Genomic DNA, 23,132 nt, shown 5'->3' with positions numbered 1-23,132 from the left:
CTCTTTCGCTTTAATCTTCTCTCCCCAACTAGATGCACCTAACAGACGCCCTATCACTATCAGAGGCAAGTTCAGCTGCCAGAATCTTCGATCAGTGGGTCCCTGTCTCTGTGGTCACCATGGTCCTAGACAATCTCAGTAGAGAAGCTAGAGATGCCATTGATTACCCACACGAAGGCATTTGCCTTTCCCTCCTGAATGGGGTGACAGGCAGGAGATGGCATCACAGAAAACCCTGCAAGGGAAATCCTTCCAAGTCCTAGGAATCACTCCTGCCCACGCTAGGGAGGTGAACAACTGAAACGGAAAATCTGGGCATGTCTCTCTTTAAGAAAATTAAACATGTATGTTCATTCTATGCAAATTCAATAAGTGAAAATTTTCACAAATGAAAATGGCTAAATTAGAAAAGAAATCCTGGGGCGCCTGGGTGGCTCAGTTGGTTAAGCATCTGCCTTCGGCTCAGGTCATGATCTTGGGGTCTTGGGGTCGAGCCCCGCGTTGGGCTCTCTGCTCAGCCGGGAGTCTGCTTCTCCCTCTTCTCCCTGCTCACACTCTCTCTGTCGCTATCTCTGTCTCTCTCTCAAATAAATAAATAAAATCTTAAAAATAATAAAAATAAAATTAAAAAATAGAAAATAAATCCTTACATTACTAAACAATTCAACCAACACTCTCCCAAGTATATTTTCAGCTCACGGAGGTGGCCAGTTTGCAATCCATCATCGGGGCCTCACGGGCAGACTGAGCTAACAGCACCCAGCCACCTGAGCTCTCTTGTGGTTGCTATTCCAATGTGCCGTGCCTATTTCTAGGCCCCTAAGACCCAAGTGGCCAGCTCAGGAAGCACCATTTCCTTACAGCAACCTGCTGGCCCAGAGGACTGAAAGCCCGAGCAAGAATCCAAAAGTCCTTAGTTCAAGTACTGACCCTGTCACTTGCTGCCTATGTGACATTCAGCTGGTTTATTGGTTTCTTGGGCAAGCATTCCTCCCTGGTAAAATCTGGAAGTGGATCTGGAAGATACCTATCCTCCCCAGCTCGAATACCCTGTGATTCGGCCACATCAGGCCACGCCCACTTCGATCATAGAAAATCTTCCCAGAGAGACTCCATGTCCTCTTCCTGTCACTGAAGGTAAAATTCACTGGCAGCATCCCGACTCCCACCCTGACTTAATCATGATATGACCACAAGCCACTTCTGATAACAAGGGAGTTCCACAAAGTGAGAGGTGCATTCCCGGCGACTTTGCAAAATTAATTTCTCATAGGAATAATTGTAAAATTAGAGTCACATTATTTTTAATAGCGCACGTAAATGGAAACATTAATTTTTTGTATTGCATTATTTTGAACTTGCATAATTTAAAATCCTATTACATGTGACTTGTGTATTCTCTCTGATTTTTCAAACCTTCGAGAGAGGGAATGGAGGTGGTAGGAGAGACAGGTGATGACACAGGGTCAGACTTGACGGAGAAGGACTGGGGGCTTGAAGGAAACCTGCGGGAGGAGGAGCATCCAGGACCATAGAGAGGATGCCCTACAGCACAGTCTGGCTTCCTTGGGTGATCACTCTGTACTGAATTTGAGATGACTACCAATTTGGAAGTTAGATTTCTTCTTCTTTTTAAATTGAAATCACTCCCGGCTTAAATGCTGCTAGAAAATGTTCAAACCCGGGCGCCTGGGTGGCTCAGTCGTTAAGCGTCTGCCTTCAGCTCAGGTCATTATGCCAGGGTCCTGGGATCGAGCCCCGCATCGGGCTCTCTGCTTGGCAGGAAGCCTGCTTCTCCCTCTCCCACTCCCCCTGCTTGTGTTCCTGCTCTCGCTGTCTCTCTCTGTCAAATAAATAAAATTTAAAAAAAAAGAAAAAGAAAAAGAAAATGTTCAAACCCCAAATGAAAAATGCCTAAATAGCCAAACCCTCTCTGTATCCTTTGGCCCAGAGGAGCCATTTTGTGCTCTTCAAAAGGGCTGACAGGAATTTTCTGAGGAAGCTATGGTCTGCAAACAAACCAGGGATTAGATCAGCTCCAAGTCAGAGACCTTGTGTTTAGAGCCATAGCTAGAAGCTAACGGATGTGTTTTTTCCAAACCAATGAAATCAAGAAATAGCCAGGAAGATAAAAAACTGTTCTCTAACTCTCCCCTTCCACATCCTCCTGCTGGTCCCTTTAGATTGCAGGAGTTTGTGATTATAACTTTATTCACAACCCATTTCTGGTTTTCAAGTAGCTCCCTCCCCAAGATGAGATTACAAAGCTTTGAAAATTAGAGGCACTCCTCCCCTCACCCCAAAGAGCTATCCTTGAGGTGCTCTGTTGAAACGGAAGGAATTTGCTTTATAGCAGCCTCCCTTGTGGAATTATGTATGGGGACATTTAACAATACAGCATTTGCCGTGGGCAGGTGAGAGCTGGCCAAGTTTTTAAAGGGGATTTCACAGACCAGGTCAGCAGGGAGATGGATGGGTGAGCTGCAGCCGATACAATTATTTGACTTTCTGAGCTGTTCTTTTGAAGCCTCTACACTTAATAGAAAGAAAAAGAATAATCCTCTTTGCCAACCTTTTGTAGCTCAATCTTTATTGTTCCCACTAAAATCCAAAGAAAACGGACAAGATTCATTTTGTCCAGAAAGCATTTGTGTATTTTATATAGGTCTGAGCTTTGAAGCGTTGATAGTTAAGTGGGAGAAAAGACAAAGATTTCTCTCTAATCTGAGGAAATCAAAGGGGGAATTTCTGAAGCTCTCTGGCCTACCTCAAAACAGTCCTGGGTGGTAGCTCCAGATACACATCTCCTTTGCTACTAAACTCAGCATGGAAATTAGCACAGGCTCACAAAATGATGAAAATTAGGCCAGACCATAAAGAAACAAGCCTGTAGACAAATTAAGACTTTTTCATAAAACCTGAGAACATGACCTACAGGACCAGGGAAGCTTTCTTTTACTCATAGGCTCTCAATCACTCAACATGCATCTTCAAGATACTGGCCTGGTCAACGGGCCACTTGGCCAACCGTCTGCAGGACTTTTGTTTGACTAGGGGTGCATGAGAGGTGCTTGGTTAATATTTACTCACTGATATGTCCAGTAGCTGACCAGATGGTTTGAACAGTTGGATATTAAAAATAACTATCGGTCTGGCAAAACCAACTCTCGATGGCCAAAGTAGGTCACTAGAAACAACCTTACTGGATTGCTTGCCATTCTGTTCTCAGGGCAGAAACAAAGAAAAGCGTCACATGCATTTTGACTGTTTTCATCAGAACTCATAAGATGGCCACTATGGAAAGAATTGGTGAGAATTTGGGGAAGCTGGCAACATTTTCTGCGGATGGGTAAGTGTTCCTGAAACTATTTGTGTGCTGGGCTTCCACTATGAGAAAGGCTCACTGTAGGGAACTATTTGTGTTGGGTTTTTAATTCTGAGTTCTAAGAACAACAAATTTTCCACCTTCTTTTGTCACCTTAATGCAGATAACAATGTTAACAGTGGGCCCAGGAGAGCCACATACATCTGGGCTGGATTGTAAGGGGACAGACAGGATTGTAAGGGGGCAGACAGGATTTCTACAGGTGGCCGTGAGATAGTCTGCATTCTCAGTAGAGAGAGCTGGGAGGAAGAAAGGTAGAATGAAGGAAAGACAGCAGGCTTACCTGGGAGATGGGAAAGTCCTGAGGGAAGTTGGGGGACCTGGAGATTCTGCATCTATAAGGAGGCCACCCCCACCTCTCCAGGGTCCTAGAGATTCTACTTTGAGCAGAAGTTTTCTTGTCTCCCTTCTGCACAGAATCCCTAGAATGTGCTCAGTGACATCTCAGCCCTACCGTTCACCTCCCCAGATGGCCAGCTGTGAGTTCAACCAACGTTTGCCCTTCCTTCTTCAGAGCTGTCCTGCTGTCACCGACCTCCTCTTAAATGTACATGCCATACACACAAAACCACTCATTGCTGCCAAACAAAAACACGTATCTGCAGACACAAGACCTGCCCATCAGCATTCGGACGAGCACATGCATGCACTAGTCACAGCAGTGTGCGAACACTGGGCACCAAAGCATGTGCGCACGTGTGCACGCGCACACGCACACACACACACTCTGGAACACACCAGGACACATACACAAATGGCGTCTCCCACCCGAGCATGCGCCCTGGGGCACAGACCCCTGCACTCCTCCTCTCCCCACCCCCCCCCCCCCAAGCACTTGGGTCAACACACACGGGCACGGATTTTTGCCAGCACCCACCCTGGGCCATCGCCCGTAGGACCGGGCTTGGGCACAGGTGGATTCACTTGGCTCAGCTGCCTTCTCCCTGGAGCAGCTTGCTCTGGTGATTCTGCCTCCTGTCGCAACAAGTTGCAACCTCCACCCCCACCTCCAGGTTGTCTTTTCTATTCTTTCCCCTATAACACCTCTTCTCTCCAATTCTCCACCGTCTCTCTCAGCCCGCATGATGAAAGGGCAGTTCTAACTCAGGCCCATCATGCACATTATGTCTTAGAACCAGTACAGTATCCCGTGGAGGGGACCTGGGGAAACACAGAAGCGCACAGCTGAGCTTCTAGAATCTACAGCAACAGAGAGAAGGAACAATTTGTCATATCCTACATGGTGGTGGAGGCTTACATTCTGGGCTGTCCTCCCCAACCCCAAGGTTTGCAAAGGCAACCCACTCTTAGCCCAGCGCCCTACACATGGTCCTGCAGAAGCTCCTGAGCACTCCTTTCCCCAGCCCTCCTCCTAGGCAACTTTGGGAAGGTAACGGATAGTCACATATTTGGTTCTTTAATGCTTCACATATTTTGCTCTGCTTCGGATTTCTTATCTTGGTTTGTTTTGAGCCAGTCAACAGCGAAAGGGTTTGCCCTTCCTGAGCTCAGATCAAGCAGATGCAAGTGGACTCAAGACTAAGATCTGACTGGGGCGCCTGGGTGGCTCAGTCGTTGAGTGTCTGCCTTCGGCTCAGGTCATGGTCCCAGGGTCCTGGGATCGAGCCCCGCATCGGGCTCCCTGCTCAGCCAGGAGCCTGCTTCTCCCTCTCCCACTCCCCCTGCTTGTGTTCCCTCTCTAGCTATCTCTCTCTGTCAAATAAATAAATAAAATCTTAAAAAAAAAAAGACTAAGATCTGACAAAAATAATTGAAAACTGATTACAGACATTTGTCATTCAAAGGCCATCCTCCCACTCCTTGAGGATTTCATGAAAAAAAAAATCTCAACTTAGTCTATGTATAATGGTGCTCTGTTCCTTTAGAAAACCTCATACATACAAAGCCTTATACATTGTATGAAGATACATTCTTATCAGACAGATCAATTACAGGCTATTACTTAGAATCAAAACCTCTCAAATATGATTTAATTTAATTTTGCTTTACCCATTTGATTTTCACCTACAGGGAGGACAGTGGTGGAGACAGGGTACACATGGAAATGGGTTGATTGCACACGGGTGGCCATCCCTCCCAAGACAAGCTCCAAAATAGATATATTTATTAAGAGTAAAATAGGTAAGATGGATTTTCCCAGATTTGTGGGAAAATGTGAGTTCAGAATTATAGTAACATGCCAAAGAAAAACGTAATTCCATATTAACAACCAAATATTTCAAACTCAGCAGAAAAATTCATATTACATGAAGATATTCAGCATCAAAATAACTATTTCTTCAAAAATTGAGAGGGAAATAGGAGTAAGTACTTACTGAAGGCAATACCTTCAGAAGTCTGCCTCAGAGCTCAGTCACAGGGCATATGACATTGCAAATTGATGAGCGAGGATGTGGGAGAGGGCTTCATAGAATGTTCGAGAATGCATACCCTGAACAAGGGATCAGAGAAACTGTGTTTGGGGCCTGGTTCCACTCTTAGGCAAGTCATCAAACTTCTGAGCCTCATTTTCTTTGTTTATGAAAAGAGAATCCTACTCTTCTATCTGCCACCTGCCATAGGATGGTGATGAGGATCAAGTAAGTAAAGGCGTAGGAAGGCACTTTGTAAATATAAAGGTCTGACTACATTAAGAGACCGATGGTCTGGATGGGGCAAGGATCCTGCCTGTCCTTGTTCTAATGCTTTCTATTTATATTTTTCCCCTTGAGCCTGAAAATTAGCTGCTGAGTAGCACAAATCATAACAGGCAAGCAAAGTGGACAGCGGACGCTCCTAACATTTCCCCTGCTGCAAATTTGGCTGCTTTAGACAGCAATCTGCTTTCTCTTCAAGTCAGTCCTTACCAACCAAGTCCTTGGGTGGCCCCCGATAAATCTGCAGTCAATGGACAGCATAAAGGACAAGGCAGAAAATGTTGGACTTTGTCCTTGGATTTTTCACAACAGAGGCTCCTGCTAGAGAGTTAAAAATATTGTGATAAGGTGGCAGTCCAGATTAAAAAAAAAAAAAGTATTTGGAGCTGCAGGGAATCATGAAGTTTAGTTTCCTGATTCTGTGAGCCAATACCAGGAGGGTGGGGGCTGATAAGTAAATGTTCTTAAAAACTTCATAATTTCAAGAACACATGCAATTCATTTTGTAGGTGAAAGGGATGTTCAGCTCTCTCTCATCTCACAGATGAAAAACCAAAGCCCAGAGAGAGCTGTGTGCCCAAGTTTGCATGGCAATTTAACAACAAAGAAAAAGAAAGATATCAGTACCAGTGTTCCCAGCTATCGCGTTGGGAAAATGACGTTTTGTCTCTTTTGCAGGTTGGGAGACTCAGGCCCCCATGGTATTGGCTACTGCTTTTCGAGCACCTTCTGCGTGCAGCACTTCTGAGTGGCATTTCTGCTCCACCATCCTCTGCAGGAGGTAGACATCACTGCCACCATCTTACAGAGGAAGAACGGGCTCTGAGGGCCGGCAGCTCCCCTCAGTGAAAGCCTGGGGAGGAACCGCCACTTGAATTCAGATCTTTCTAGCTCTATGGCCCTCTCTTTCCCTTCCCATGTTGCTGCTCTAGAGAAGACCGAAACAACTGCAGATGGTCAGAGAGTTAGGAAAAAATTCTCTTTCCTTGACAATTGTTTTCAACAGAAGCCTAAAGTATCCTGCGAAATGTTCTTTTACTTTAACCAATTCCTTTCATTGTCAATCCTGGAGAAATTAAGCCCAAGGAAGGAATTCAAAAGAAATTTTAAAAGCTACGAATGTAAAGATTTTCTTGCAGGATTAGCTATAATAACAAAAATTAGAAACAGCCCAAATGTCCAACAATAAAGGAGTAGGAAAATACAATGCATAAACTATGGAAATTTACATAGTAATTAAAAACAATCGTGGGGCGCCTGGGTGGCTCAGATGGTTAAGTGTCTGCCTTCGGCTCGGGTCATGATCCCAGGGTCCTGGGATGGAGCTCCACATCGGGCTCCTGGCTCAGCGGGGAGCCTGCTTCTCCCTCTCCCTCTGCCTCTCCCCCTGCTCATGCGCTCTCTCTCTGTATCTCTGTGTCTCAAATGAGTAAATAAAATCTTTAAAACAAAAAATCGTGAAGGCTAAGCATAAAAAATGCTCACGATGGATTACTAAGAAAACAGCACACGGAAATGCTTTTATGATGGCAATTACATAAAGATATGTATACACTTATAAAAAATATTGGAGTGGAACACAAAGAAGTCCAAATGAAAAGTTATTGGGCTAGCTTGTGAGATTATGGATTTAAACAATGTATAATTTCCTCAAATGAGTTTATGATATTTTTATTAAAATACCTCGAATTAAGAGAGGGGAAAACATCGAGAGCTACTTGGAACACTTAGTTAGTAACCTAGACCAAATCAGACTACACTGGTTAGGTAACCTGCTTTTTTCTTCTTTCCATATTTTGAGGCAATTGGATACTGTGCTTTTTGCCATAATCCACAAAATTATTTTTCTCCTGGTACCTCTCATTTAATGTTATTGGTCAACATTCTCCAACAGTTGATAGCCTTGTTTATTTTCTGCTTTTTCCCTAGGGTTTAAGCCAAGTCAGAAAAATGAACGTTTTTCGTGTATCGATTTATTTTTGAGATATAATATTATTTGAGTCGTATGAAATTATCTTGTTCGTAGGTCCAAAACAAACAAATATCGGAAATTTTACATCAAAAATTTTAATAACAGCAGATTTTATCTTAAACCATCCTCGCAACTCATTTTGAATCATTTTGCTCACTCACGCTGCCCTGTCCCCTCCACCAGCTTAACGTCTGTTTTTTTGTTTGGTTTAAATTTAAATGCTAAGTTCTGTAGATGAAACGTCCAAATAATGCCACGCCAATGTATTCCCTACCCACTAAACCATTAAAGTTAATCACATGGAAACATCTAGATTTCTTTCATTCATCCACTTTTGAATTCATTCAACAAGCATGCATGTACTGTGTGTGGACTCTGCTCCCAGCAGTGGGCTAAGCACCGCACACCTCTCCGAGCAAGACTGAGGCTCCCCTTCCCTCAGGGAACATAGACTCATGTTGTTTAGGCTGGAAGGAACGGCTCAGTACCACAGGACTAACCGGTTTGTTTCAACTAATGTGTCAAGTGACTGGTGTGATGATTTTTTAACCAAATTGACTGAATGTTTGCTCAAATTGATTAAATCTACCATCAGCTCAGTGTTAATAAGAGCTAACGTTGGCCCAAGCAGAGAAGAAGTCTATGTTGACCGATCCCTGCTGTTTACTTAATCCATTAGCTGACCGTAGGTAAAGACGGCTCAGGAGAAAAAGGATTCCCGAAGTGCAGGTTTGGACAGCCCTAATGCAAAACAGTTCCCGAGTTAGTGCCTTAACCCTTCTAAATAAAACACGAGACACAATGCCTGGGGACTCTGGAAAGTAAAAGCGTACATCCAGTAAACGTTAAGTCTAATTTTTTAAAGACAAAGGCAAACAGAAAAAGAATCTTAAATACATACAGCAGTGGTCATTCACCGAAGCAAGAGCTTCCCAGGATGGGGCGACATCTCACACAGCCACGGCTGTGGTCTCTAAACCAGCAAGTGTGAGAAATGCCAAGGGAGAAAATATTAGTCGCTCATCTGGATGAGCAGAGACAGGTGAATGCCACTGAAGCAAACCTTGTCCTCTTGTTCTGCATCACTTAGAAGCTCCCCTCACATCCAGCTCCAAGCAGTTTAAGCAACGATCTGGTGTTCGAGAAGTTTACATTTAACTATCCGGTCACTGGGCACGCACACCAAGCATTCAGCTTCAAAATCCGGGTGGCCATCCTGACCAGGGACGACCTGCTGGATTTTGTCTCACTTTTCTTCCCCCTATTTATATTATATATTTTGGAGCATGTTCTCCCTTTGGGGGCACAGCCCCTACAGAGTAAGTTGTCTTAGAAAATAAAAACGGCCGTTCTAATCCTCATCCTGTGGCCTGTCAAAGCTTCGATCCTTGTTCACGAATGGGCCCACCGCTCTGCTGGATCACCACTATGTTCCTGTGCTAGAATGGGTATGCTCAGAACTTGAAAGGAGGATGAGTTGGATTTCGACCGATGGAGAGAATGGCCAGTGCTGTTTACCACCCAGTTGAGAGCAAATTAAGAATTCTAACCATGGGTTTCCATTTCCTGTTGCTAGATACCGAGAACAAGAAAACAGACCATGATGTAATAATAGTAATAATTAATACCGCTTCCATGGTTTGGCTGTCTGCTATGTATCAAGCACATTACATTCATTTCTCATCTTTACAGCCCTGCAAGGAAAGTTATCCTTACTTTAGAGGGGAGAAAACCAAGGCCCAGAGAGGTTAAGTAACTTGTCTAAGGTTGCACAGCTAGGAAAGTGGCAGCACTGGGATTCTGGGTTTGACCTGACTTTTGCCACCACCTCCAGCTGCCTCCCTAAAAGTAGAGCGTGGGAACCTGCACTCCCCAAGATTTTGTGTCATAGCTGCGTGTCCTCGCTTCGCAGGACGATGGCCACGCCAACCACGGGGCGCACTCTTGGCCACCGTAGGGGAGACAGTTATAGGGACTGAGCAGCTGACGGCTCTGCCGGCAGAAGTGAGTCTGTGCCGTTTAAGCACACCGCCTTTGTCACTTCCAGCCGCGGACCCCAGTGACCGTGGTGAGAGACTCTCACCCGGGGACACCTCCTCATGTAGACAGACTAGGTCATTATTTGCTTTGATCCTCATGATCTGGGCATTTCCGTAAAAGGCAAATGGAAAAATCTTAGTAAAAAGTGGATTTTTAAAAAACGTTCGGGGACGGGTGACTTAACTGAGCGAGAAAAGAGAGAAGGCCCCAGTTCAAATTCCACCAGCAGCCTTTCTGCCCAGCGCAGTCGTAAAGCCAACATGGAGCCATTTGCACCCCTCAGGGCTAAAGGCCCAAGTCTCCGCTCCCCTCCCCTCAACTGGGCGAGACGCTTGAAGGACTTTCGTCTAGGAGCCTTCTCTAGGAGTAGCTGACATGTCCATCTCCGCCCCCGCAAAGAAGGGGCATGGAAAGATGAAAAATCCAGCCAATCTAACTTTTCCCTCCTGTGCTGCCATTTGTGGTAATGGGCGCGGCCCCTGTCTGGTCTGCTGGGTGGGATTTGGTTTGCCGCTCTTGGTGGCCACCCCCCCCCCCCCCCCCGCCCCAAGCAGCTCCGCTTTTTCTCTTCTACCCCTACTTTGCTGCTACCTTGGCCCCAAGGCCAACACAAACGGCCTGGTGAGGAAACTCTGCATAGCAGAGTAGCTTCTGTGGCCTGAAGCCCACGGTCTGAGGCTGTTGCCGTCAGCCGCACCCCTGAAATCAGGGAGTTCACAGGCTACCGTGGTCCTCTTGTCGCCTGCACACAGGATGGGCTGCCTGGGGCTTGCTCTGGAGCCCTCACCCTACAGCGCCAAGTGACTCATACCCAACAAAGGCTTTTCTGAGAAGAAAGCTGCGATCTTACAGAAAACCCCATGGTTACTTAGCCTCAGAACCCCCGAGGCACCAAGCTGAGGCTGTGCCATGGTCCCTGTCAGGAGCAGAAGCGCCCGCGGCCTCTCCTGCCCTCCCACCATTGTCGCTAAACGCTCTCCCACGCTGAAGCAACCTGTGAGGTGGGGGAAGGTCGTTTGCCTGTGACCACCCTCCCTGTTTCTTCAGACTCAAATATGGCTGGTCCCATTCCTTATAAAAATGCTGTGGCCCCAATCCCCCAAGACAGTCTGTTTTGTCTTCTTTTCACACGTTCTCCTCATTACCTGGCCTAGAAAACATGGTGGTAGTGAAAGGATTCTAGAAAAGCCAGGCTCCCATGAACCAAACGAGGTGAAGAGTAAGTTCTCTTGCTGGTTGGTTGGTGGTGACTAACAGGTCACATCCTCTCATCTGTCCCTACCCTCTGTCAGCATCTCTAGCTTTTTGGCCTCAGATGGAGAGCTGCCTGCAGTGAGGGGCGGTGGGTGAGTCACTAAGCCTGCGATGGGTGTGTCACAGGGCTGCCCTGGGCCGTGGGGTGAGGGGGCAGCCATGACAGAGCTGTGTCGTGACACGGACCCCGAGGAAGACCCCTTCCCCCTTTCGTTGACCCCGCTGCTTAGTCCCTGCCCCATCCAGGTGCTTTAGGTCACGGCTGTGACCCTGGTTGACCAACAAGAGAAGTTTTTGCCGGAAAAGGAAGAAGGAAAGGGGCTGGGTGATGGAGCCAGCAAGGGGGTAGAAGAAGATGCCAAGACGAGAAAGATGGCCTGGCTGACATTTTCTCATCTCATCCAGCTTCTGTTAAATGCTCCCTCTCCTTTTCTCCACACTGGGCCTGCCTCCGTGGCTCTTCTGCCTCCTTCCTCCCCATCCTTCCCCTCCGTGGACTTTCCTCTCCCCTTTTATCACCGGAAAAACCTGGCCTTGAGGCAGGTGTGTGTTCAGGCCGCTGGCTCTGACCCGATGCCCAGCTCAGCTGTGAGGAACCGATGCCGGCATCGAGCCCGATCCCCCCTGCTCAGCCACCCCTCGATTTGAGAACAGGATTCAAAAGACACACCAGTTCCTCACTAGCCCTCCACCATTACCCTCCCCCCAACCCACCCAACACACACGCACAAAGAGTTTCCAGAAGCTCCTTGCCACCGAGATGTCCGGCCTTACCTGTAACTGGGAGCTGTGCCTGCAGCAAGGCCACCATAACCAGCACCTTCCACGCCATCTTGTCCTTTCCTCCAGGATGGTGCCAGGACGCCGAGGCTGTGGCAGCCATGGCTGGGACACAGAAGAGCAAAGGAGTCTGCGGGCTTTGTTCTGCTGCTGCCTCCTCAGGAAGTGGAAGACTATGGGGCCTTTGAGAAGGCTCACACCTGCCCCCAGGGCCAAGCAACTCACACTCCCCCTTTCGGTTCATAGGCAGGAAGCTCTGGAGGTTTGAGGGTTTGAGGTGTGTGTGTGTCTAAATTTTTGCTTTTTCTCTCACTTAGCCATTGTTTTACTCTCCTTTTTTCCCCTAACTTTTGTCAAATTTTTATCCAATTCCTATCTTGATTGGTGAAGTCAGTCCCTAAGCAAATAGGAGTTCACAAAGCATGTGAGAACATTTGCCATATTTTATGGAGGTTGGTAAGATGGCAGAGCTCTGGATCCAGAGTCAGGATAAACGCAGAGACAGAATACCTGGGCTTTAGTGCCTATCCCTGCTACCTACACGCTGTGTGGCCTTGACAAAGTCACTCAACATCTCTAGGCGTCTGCGTTCTTCCCTGTAAAGCAAATTGCTGGGGTAGATCTGAGGTTGCAGATCAAAACTTGGCCTGAATTTGAACCACATAGTTTTTCAAATGCCTTTTTTGGTTGTCAAAATTGAACCATTGGAGTAATTTACAATAATAAAAAGATAAATAATTAGAAATAAACATAATAAGAAGCATAAGATCTATATGAAATAAACTTTAAAATGTTACTGAAGAATGCAGAAAGGACCTGGGTATATGGAAAAGCATATAGTCTTTGATAATCTTAAGAAGACCACAGTTCTCTGTAAATGAATCAATCTATCCCACTAAAAATACCAACACATAAATACAACTCAACAATAAGAAAACTATTGTCCTAAAAATTAGCCAAAGATCAAAATAGATATTTCTCCAAAGAAGATATACTAATGGCCATAAGCACATGAAAAGAAGCTCAATATCACTAATCATCAGGAAGTTGCAAATTAAAACCTCAGTGAGATATCACAAAACACCTGTCAGAATGGCTAAAATTAAAAACTCAAGAAACAAGTGTTGGCAAAGATATGAAGAAAAAGTAATCCTGTGCACCGTTGGTGGGAATGTAAACTGATGCAGCCACTGTGGAAAACAGTATGAAGGTCCCTCAGAAAATTATAAGTAGAATTACTGTATGATTCAGTAATTCCACTACTGAGCATTTACCCAAAGAAAACTAAAACACTATTTCAAAAAGAAATATGCATCCCTACGTTTACTGCAGCATTATTTACAATAGCCAAGATATGGGAGCAACCCAAGTGTCCATCCATAGGTGAATGGATAAAGAAGATGTATATAATGGAATATTACTCAGCCATAAAAAATGAGATCTTACCATTTTCAACTACATGGATGGACCTGGAGGGTATTATGCTAAGGAAAATAAGTCAGACAGAGAAAGATGAATACCATATGATTTCACTCATATGTGGAATTTAAGAAACAAAACAAATGAACAAACAAAAAGAAAAAGAGACAAACTGAGTCTTTGATACAGATACACAGATACACACTGGTGGTTGCCAGAGGGGAGGTGAGTGGGGGGATGGGTAAAGGGAAAAAAGAAAGAAAAAAAACTATAGAGAGATACTATAGTGAGATACTACATCACACCCACTAGGGAGACTAAAATAAAAAAGATAAACAATTCCTGTTGGTGAGGATGTAAAGAAATTGGAACCCTCATACACTGCTGGTGAAAATGTAAAATGATGAAGCCCTTTTAGAAAACAGCTTGAAGGGCGCCTGGGGGCTCAGTTGGTTGAGCATCTGACTCTTGATATTGGCTCAGGTCTTGATCTCAAGGTCGTGAGTTCAAGCCCCACATTGGGCTCCATGCTGGGTGTAGAGCCTACTTAAAAAAAAAAAAAAAAAGGAAAAAGAAAACAGTTTGACAGTTCCTCAAAAAGTTAAAAAGAGTTATCATATGATACAGCAATTCTACCTCTAGGCATATACCCAAGAGAATTGAAAACATGTCCACACAAAGACTTGTATCTTAACGTTCATTGCAACATTATTCATCATAGCCCTGAACTGGAAACAAGCCAACCAAGGAATGGTAAACAAATGTGGTATATCCCCAAAAGGTAATGTGATTCAGGCATAAAAAGGGATGAAGTATTATTACATATTACAACACGATGGACCTTGAAAACATTGTGTTAAGTGAGAGAAGCCAAACAAAAGAACACATATTATAGACAGAAAGTAGATTAGTGGTTGCCAGGAGATGGGGAAGAGGGGAAATTCAGACTAACTGCTTATAGGTAAGAAGTTTCTTTTTGGGTTGACAGAAACATTCTAGCATTAGATGGTGGTGAATATAGCAAATATCATTGAGATTACACATTAAAATGGTGAATTTTATGTTATGTGAATTATATCTCAAAACAAAAATAATGCTGAAACAAACAATATTAATTCTGTGCTTGCAAGTAATTTCTCACCATCTATGGCTTCCTTTTTCATTTTCTTAATGGTATTTTTTAAAGAAAATGTTTTAAATTTGATGATAACCAATTTATCAATTTTTTTCTTATGGTTTGTGTTTCTTATATTTTATACCCAATTCATTGGGAGATTTTATCATGAAAAAGAATGCTGCATTTTTGAAGGCTTTTTCTGCATCTATTGAGATGATTTTATGACTTTTTCTTTCATTCTATTAATGTGGTGTATCATATTTATGGATTTGCATGTGTCAAACCATCCTTGCATGCCAAGGATAAACCCCACTTGATCATTGTGCATGATTCTTTGAAGTGCTGTTGAATTGGGTTTGTTAATATTTTTATTGAAAATTTTTTTGTGACACCTGAAACTAAAATAACACTGTATGTTAACCAAACTGGAATTAAAACAAAAACTTCCTTAAAAAAAAAAGAAAGAAAATTTTTGTGTTTATATTTATCAGGGATATTGACCTATGGTTTTCTTTTCTTGTAATATCTTTTTTTGCCTTTGGTGTCAGGGTAATGCTGGCCGTGTAAAATGAGTTAGAGAGTGTTCCCTCCTCTTCAATTTTTGGAAGAGTTTGAGGACTAGTGACAAGTCTTTAAATGTTTGGTAGAATTCCCCAGGGAGAACATTTGCTTCTGGGCTTTTCTTTGTTGGGAGACTTTTGATTACTGATTCAATCTCTACTCATTATTGATCTGTTAAAATTTTCTATTTCTTCATGATTCAATATTGGTAAGTTTCATGTTTCCAGGAATTTATCCACTTCTAGGTTATCCAATTTGTTGGCACGTAATTGTTCATAGTAATTTCTTATGATCCTTTTTATTTCTGTGATATCAGGGATAATGTCTTATTTCATTTCTGATTTTATTTATTTGATTCTTCTCTCTTTTTTTCTTGGTAGGCCTAGTTAAAGGTTTGTCACTGTGTTTTTGTTAAAATATAGCTATTAGTTCCATTGGTCTTTCCTCTTATTTCTCTGGTCTCTATTTATTTCTTCTCTGATCTTTATTATTTTCTTCCGTCTGCTTTGGGCTTAGTTTGTTCTTCTTTTTCTGCTTTCTCGAAGTGTAAAATTAGGTTGTTTATTTGACATCTTTCTCGTTTCTTAATTTGGGGTATTTATTACTATAAACTTTCCCCTTAGAACTGCTTTTGCTGCATAAGTTTTGTTATATTGTGTTTCCATTTTTTGTTTCTTCCAAGACATTTTTAATTTTTTTTCTAAGACCCATTGGTAGTCCAGGAGTATGTTGTTAAGTTTCCACATATTTGTGAATTTTCCAGTTTTCGTCTTCTACTTGATGTTTCATTTTATACCACTGTGGTCAGAAAAGACACTTGGTATGATTTTGACCTTCTTAGGTTTGCTAAGACTTGTTTTGTGACCTATCATAGGATCTATCCTGGAGAATGTTCTGCATGCACTTGAGAAGAATGTGTGTTCTGCTGCTGGATGGACTGTTCTGCACATGTCTGACAGGATCATTTGGTCAAAAGTGTGGTTCAAGTCCAACATTTCCTTATGGATTTTCTGTCTGGATGATCTGTCTATTGTTGAAAGTGGGGTATTGAAGATTACTCTTATTGTCCTGTTGCCTATTTCTCCCTTCAGATCTGTTAGTATTTGCTTAATATATTCAGGTGCTCTGCTGTTGGATATATGTATATTTATGACTGTTATATCCTCTTGAAGAAATGACCCCTTTATTATTATATAATGATCTTCTTTGTATTTGTTACAGTTCTTGACAAAAATTCTATTTTGTCCAATATAAGTGTAACTACCCCGGCTCTCTTTGGGTTTTGACTTGCATGGAACATCTTTTTCCATCCCTTCACATTAGGCCTGTATGTGCCCTTAAAACTAAAGTGAGTCTCTTATAAGCAGCATAGAGTTGGGTCTTGTTTTGTTTTGTTTTTTTAAATTCATCCAGCCACTCTCTGTTTTCTGATTGAAGAATTAAATCCATTTACATTTAGAGTAATTACCGATAGGTAAGGACTTACTACTGTCATCTTATTAATTGTTTGTTAGCTGTTGTGTTGTTCCCTTGTTCTTTCATCCCTCTCTTGCTTCCTTCCTTTTGTGAACTGATGGTTTTCTGTAGTGGTAAGCTTGATTCCCTTCTCCTTACCTTCTGTGAATCTACTATAGATTTTGGCTTTGTGTTTACCATGACATTTACTTAAAACATCTTTTAGATATAACAGTCTACATTAGTAACAACTTCAATCATATACAAAAACTCTACCCTTGTGCTCTCCCCTTTTATGTTTTTGATGTCACAATTTACCTATTTTTATGTTGTATATTAAAAATTATTATGGCTACAGTTATTTTTAATACTCATGTCCTTTAACCCTTATAACTAGAATTAAGTGGTTAACATAGCACCATAATATGGTATTAGGGTATTCTGAATTTGACTATACATTTATCTTAACTAGTGTGTTGTATATTTTCATATGTTTCACATTACTAATTAGCAGCCTTTCATTCAACTTGGAGGACTCCTTTCAGCATCTCTTGTAAGGGAGGTCTCCTGGTGGTGAACTCCCTTAGCTTTTGTTTGGGGAAATCTTTATTTCTCCTTCATTTCTGAAAGTTAATTTTGCTGGATAGAGTATTGTTGGTTGGCAGTTTTTTCTCACAGCATTTTGAATATATCATCCTACTCTCTCCCTGCCCATGAGGTCTCTGCTGATAAACTTATAAGGGTTCTTTTATAAGTTACAAGCTTCTTTTCTCTTGTTGTTTTTGAGATTCTTTGTCTTTTATTTTTAATAGTTTTATTGCAATGTGTCTCAGAGAAGATCTCTTTGAGTTTGTTTTATGACCTATGAGCTTCATAAACTTGGATATCCAAATCTCTCTCCAGATTTGGAAAGTTCTTGGCTACTATCTCTTTAAGTAAGCTTTCTGTCCCCCTCTCCCTCTCTTCTTCTGGAACCCCAATAATTCACTATTTATTTATTTATTTATTTATTTATTTATTTATTTATTGCTGGTATCCCATAGGTCGCATAGGCTTTCTTCACTTTTTTTTTTTGTTCTCTGACTGGGTAATTTCAAAGTTCCTGTCTTCCAATACACAATTCTCTTTTCTGCTTGATCTATTTTGCTGTTGATGTTCTTTACTGTATTTTCCATTCATTGTATTCTTCAGCTCCAGAATTTGTTTGTTTCTTAAATTTCTCTTTGTTAAACTTCTCATTTTGTTCATTTATCATTTTCCTGATTTCACTGAATCATCTTTCTGTGTTTTCTTTTTTTTTTTTTTAAAGATTTTATTTAGTTATTTATTTGAGAGAGGGAGCGAGCAAGAAAGCATGAGCAGGGGGAAGGGAAGGGGCAGAGGGAGGGACAGAAGCAGACTCCCCGCTGAGCAGGGAGCCGGTTGTGGGACTCGATCTTGGGACTCCAGGATCATCACCTGAACCAAAGGCACACGCTTAAGTGCTTAAGAAACCGAGCCACCCAGGTGCCCGCTTTCTGTGTTTTCTTATAGCTTCCTTAAAATATCTATTTTGAATTCTTTATCAGGAAAAACACAAGTCTCCAAATCTTGGGAATCAGTTACTGGAAGATTAGTGTAATCCTTTGGTGGCATCATGTTTCATTGTTTTTCACATTCCTTGGAGTTTGTGTTGCTGTCTTCATATTTGAAGTAGCAGTGACCTCCTCCAGTCTTTATTAACTGCCTATAGGGTAAAGTATCTTCCATCAGCCCTGCTAGGGATTCTGAGACTTTCTCAAACCTTCTATGGATGTGTCTGTTCCTCACTCCTCACACCCTCTTGTGGCAGAATTCAGAAACTTGTATGTCTTCTCTCAATCTTGTAACGCCCCGGGCCAAGGGCTGACAACCTCCCTTTTGCTTTCCCAAAGGTGGTGCTAAAGCCCAAGTTTCTGGTCTCTCCCTGGTCCACAGATTCAGGTTGGCTTTCTGTGCATGCTCACTGGACACTTGCCAACACGTGCCCTCATGGCTGCCATCAGGAGCTCACACAGGGAGCCAGGTATGTAGGGAAGCACGCATAGCACTGTGGTGCCTGGGAGCCAGTTGGGGGGATCTACAGGCAAGGTATCCCCAGTGGTCATGGCGGGCTTCTTGATGGAGTCCACAATGCAGTTAGCAGGATCCACTTCCCTTTAATGCCTTCCAATTGTTCTGCCACTCTCCCAGTCTCTTCCTGCCCCCCCCAGTTGTGTATCTCATGATTCAGTGCTCTGGATGGAAGGAGAGAGAAGTGGGCCTCTGCAGCAGCATCCCACACAGCTGGGGAAGCTGAGTGCTTACTCACGTGCCCTCACTTTCCCCCACAGGAGAAATCACAGTGGCCAAGAGATCTGGGCCCTAAGCTGTGCCACCTCAGGGGAGGGATGATTGCTCCATAACAGATTGGCACAACTTGGTGACTGAACACAGCACAAATTTATTATCTCACAGTAAAGTCAGTCAGAAATCCAGGCACAGCATGACTAGATTCTCTGCTCCGATTCCTAGGAGGTTGAAATCAAGATAGGTTAGCTGGGGTGGCAGTTCTCATCTGAGACTCAGGAACCTGTTCTAAGGTCAGTGGTTGTTGGAAAAATTTATTCCCTTACAAATATAGAACTGAGGTCCTAATTTTCTTGCTAACTATTGGCCAAGACTGCTTTCAGATCCTAGAGAACACCTGTAGTTACTTGAATGTGGCCCCATAGACAGTTCACAACATGGATGTTTGCCTTCTCCCAGGCCAACCAGAGCAGATCTCTGACTTCTGCAACCAGCTGGAGAAAATTCTGCTTTTAAAGGGTTTATCTGATTAGGTCAGTCCTACCCACGATAACATAACATAATCGGAGTGATATTTCATCATATTTACAGGTCCTTCCCATAATCAAGGAGATTCTATAGGGCATGTACATCAAAGTGTGGAAATTCTGGGGGCCATCTCATGATGCTGTCTCCCAAAGAAGAACTATTAGAGAAGATGCTCCTTCCTTCTCCTCTGTGAGGATTAGGTATGTCTGGTATCTTTCTTATCAGATGGAGGAAGCTTGCCTGGGAATGAAGCCAACCCAGAGGAGAGCAAAACAAGAGATGTGTAAAAACAGAACACTTATTGCATTCATTGATAACCTGGATCATGCCATACCTAAAGGCCTGCCCACAGGCTTTTCCATTTCATAAGCCAGTAACTTTTTCTTGAGCTATAGGACTTTGATTCTGTACCTTGCAACTGAAATGGCCTTGACTATCACAGATGCTGAAAATTCATGGCCACTGAAGACATGCTTGCAAATTTGCAGTTTTGCCTGGGTTTTACCTAATGGGCCCTTTCCCACCCCCCACAATCATTCATCCTGAAGAAAATTAAGTCACAAAATTTAGTTTCTTTAATGAGACATGAGGGAGGAAAACCATGCCTAATGTCCAAACACACAAGAAAGAAAGAAATGATGAGAAGACCACACGAGGATATAAAAGATCTTCAAAGGTGGCAAGGGATGGCAGAAACAAGCTGGGATACGGGTCAAATTGAAGAGGTGCTATCACAGGAGGAGATGAATTCTAACTGGCTGCATATAGCTGTTGACAGTCAAAGAGCTTCCACTGCAAACAGAACTTTTTCTGCTTTCATGGGGATGCCTACATTCATGTGTCACTTTCACATATATGTCATATTTAATCTTCACGATGACTCAGTAAGGTAGTCAATATTGGTATACCGTTTCCATTTTATAGTGAAGGAAACTGAGACTCAGCAAAATGAAGACATTTGCTCAAGGTCACAAGGCCGGTAAGTGGCCGAATCAAGTCTACAGCTTGGGTTTTCTGGGTGCCAGTCCCCAGAGGTGGAAGAACATGAGCTGTAGAATCACCAGCCCCAGGTTCAAATTCCAGCCCATCCACTGACTAGCTGGCTGGTCAACAGTAGATGGTTGGAGGAATGAATAAAATGATCTATGTTATGTGCCTGGAAAAGAAGGTAGATAGAAGAATCATTCAGGGGAGGTGACCATCCCCATCGTTGCCTAGGGAAAGGACTCCTAGGGATTGTTAAATGTTTGGGGGCAGATGCTGTGTGCAAAGTCCTTCTAGGAATGACAGGAGCCCAGAGGGAGTGAGAAGGAGAGTTGCTGATGGTGGGGTGGTATGGACAAGTCCTCCAGAATGAGGGAGGTCCCCTGCCTTAGAGCAGGGCCCCCTGTGTTTCCTCGTTTTGATCTTCGAAGTTCTTGAGCACCAGGTCAGAACTCAATGCATCTGCCTCGTGTGCGTTACACACAGGTGGTTCCTGTTCCCGGGTTGGTGGAGTTGATTAGTTTAGCCACAGAACACCTATCAAGTCCATTCCTGGACATCTGAGCAAACACAAAATCATCATCTGCAATGGGCAAATGATGTGAGACACCAGGGCATCTGAAAGCCCAGTTGATGATTATGTGCTAGCAGTGGATATTCTCAACAAGTTCCTCACCTCTACTGTGGCTTATCCCGTCCTCTGACTCTACCAAATGGTCTTCCCCTCAGTGTGGGGCCACCGAGCACTGTCTCTATGGGAAGGCACAAACCGAGGAGCTGGTCCCAGCTTTGTCCTTAACTTGCTGTTTGGCCTTGACCAAATTACTTTACCTCTCTAGGGCTTGGTGTCCTCAGCTGTAAGATGAAGGGGCTGAACTTCGAGGTGGATTTTTGTATGATTTGAGACTGAAAAACATCCTAAGAAATAAACAGCAATATTGTGGATTCCTCCATCAGAAAAGCAGCTCTTGAGGGCTGCCTAGTCTCACGAGACCCAGTACAGTACCTTGTACACACTTGAAGTTCCGTAAATATTTGTTACATAAGAGGTGATTGTCTTTGTTTGTATTTATAATCGAAGCATTAAAAAAACAAAGCACTTTCTTCTTGTTGTCTAAAAAAAAAAAAAAAAAAGGCCCCCACATGCTGTCTTCTAGCTTGAAATTATATTTACGGATAATTGTTCCTACCTCGCCCATGTCCCTCCCCTTTTAGCCCCGCCTGCTGTGATCTACCCCCTGCACCATTTTGACTTTAGGAGCAGCCCGTGACTGCCTTGTGTCCAGGCTTCCATATGAGGGTGTTAAAAGAAACCACAGGCCCAAAATGGAGTCACTTGTGCTAAACCCACATCACCAGACCAAGGCTTAATATCTAACCTAATTACAGTTTCAACCTTCTCCAGGAACGTAGTCTCAACTGGTCAGTCTGGAATTTTCTGGTCAGCACCAATGAGGTAATCTGCCACATAGTCCCTTTTCTCCCCCCAGAGAAAGATGATGTAATCCACTCTTTCCTTGTCTCTTGTCTCTGCCCCCTTCGGCCTGTACAAGCTTCCCATTTTGTAAAGGTCCTGGGAGCTCCCCCCTTCTTGCTGGATGAGATGCTGCCTGATTCATGAATCATTCAACAAAGCCAATGAGATCTTCACAATTTACCATCGGTTTGCAGGGCTCTACTCCATCTCATGGCACTGGAGTGGCTCTGACTTCATGCAGACTGCATTTTGATCATTTGCAAAGGGGAAGGACCAACTGAGCTTGCATGGGATGGAGGCTGCTGGTGGCTTGGAAGTCCCCTCTCAGCCCCTCCTGGCCCTGGCCGGACTCCCCACCCCCACCCCAATCCAGGCCCGTGTCCCCCTCTGAAGGGAGCCCACTTCTAGGGACTGCCGGGCGGGGACAGGTGGGTCCCTACACTAGACTTTCACGTTCTGTAAGACAGTCACCAGCTTAGGAGAAAGGTGAAGTAGTTAAAATAGACAAACAGGGGCCCGGAACTCCAGCAGGGCAGTGGGTCTGGCGCTGGCATGGGAGGACTGAACAGGATTTTCCTGCTCTGGGCGACCTTCCCTGGGCAGTTCAAGGCAGCTCCACAGGGACCTCTAACCACTGTCGGGTCAAACTGCGGTCCCCGGGATCTTCTGGCTCCAAGCCTGCTGGGCCTGACCTCTCACCAGGTTTCACCACAGGACCCCAGAGCTTCCCACCTCCCCTACATTTGGACATGGCACACACCCAGCACAGGGGAAGGGAGGGTCTCCCCCAATGCCCAGTGGAGACCAGTGACTGACGCATGACAGGTATGACCTTCTTGCAGGGTTATTACCAAGAAAATGGCTAGTTCTCTGCTCCTCCACAGCGTGACCAGCTCATCCATGTAATGCGTGGCCCCAGGCTCTCCCACACCATGACGGAGATTGACTAATGCCAGTGGTCCCCACCCAGCCTACCATCACCAGACTTACAGAGGGGACCTCTAGCAGAGCACTTGCCTAAGGCCACTGGGCTAAGTGCTTGAGCTGGGATCCGAGCTTACATAGCCCTTTGGCTTCAGAGCTTATACCCTACCCTGTGCTTGACGTTGCCTACCCCAAGAGATCTGGACTTTTCTTACATGTGACCTTTGCCATTTCTTCTTTCTTTTCTTTTTTTTTTTAAAGATATATTTATT

General features: G+C 43.9%; 1 protein-coding gene across 1 annotated transcript in view; it reads right to left on the bottom strand.

Moving 5' to 3' along the window:
• CD247 (CD247 molecule) overlaps nt 1-12,233 on the bottom strand; it is a 68,389-nt gene extending 56,156 nt beyond the window's left edge. Inside the window, exon 1 of the mRNA XM_044916412.1 lies at nt 12,083-12,233. Within this exon, the coding sequence (XP_044772347.1) occupies nt 12,083-12,191 (109 nt within the window). The 5' untranslated portion in view covers nt 12,192-12,233. The remainder of the gene's footprint in view (nt 1-12,082) is intronic.
• Between the last annotated feature and the right edge of the window lie 10,899 nt (nt 12,234-23,132).

The sequence above is a fragment of the Neomonachus schauinslandi genome, chromosome 6, assembly GCF_002201575.2.
Source record: "Neomonachus schauinslandi chromosome 6, ASM220157v2, whole genome shotgun sequence".
Classification (NCBI taxonomy): domain Eukaryota; kingdom Metazoa; phylum Chordata; class Mammalia; order Carnivora; family Phocidae; genus Neomonachus; species Neomonachus schauinslandi.
This window is presented reverse-complemented; position numbering and strand designations above follow the sequence as displayed.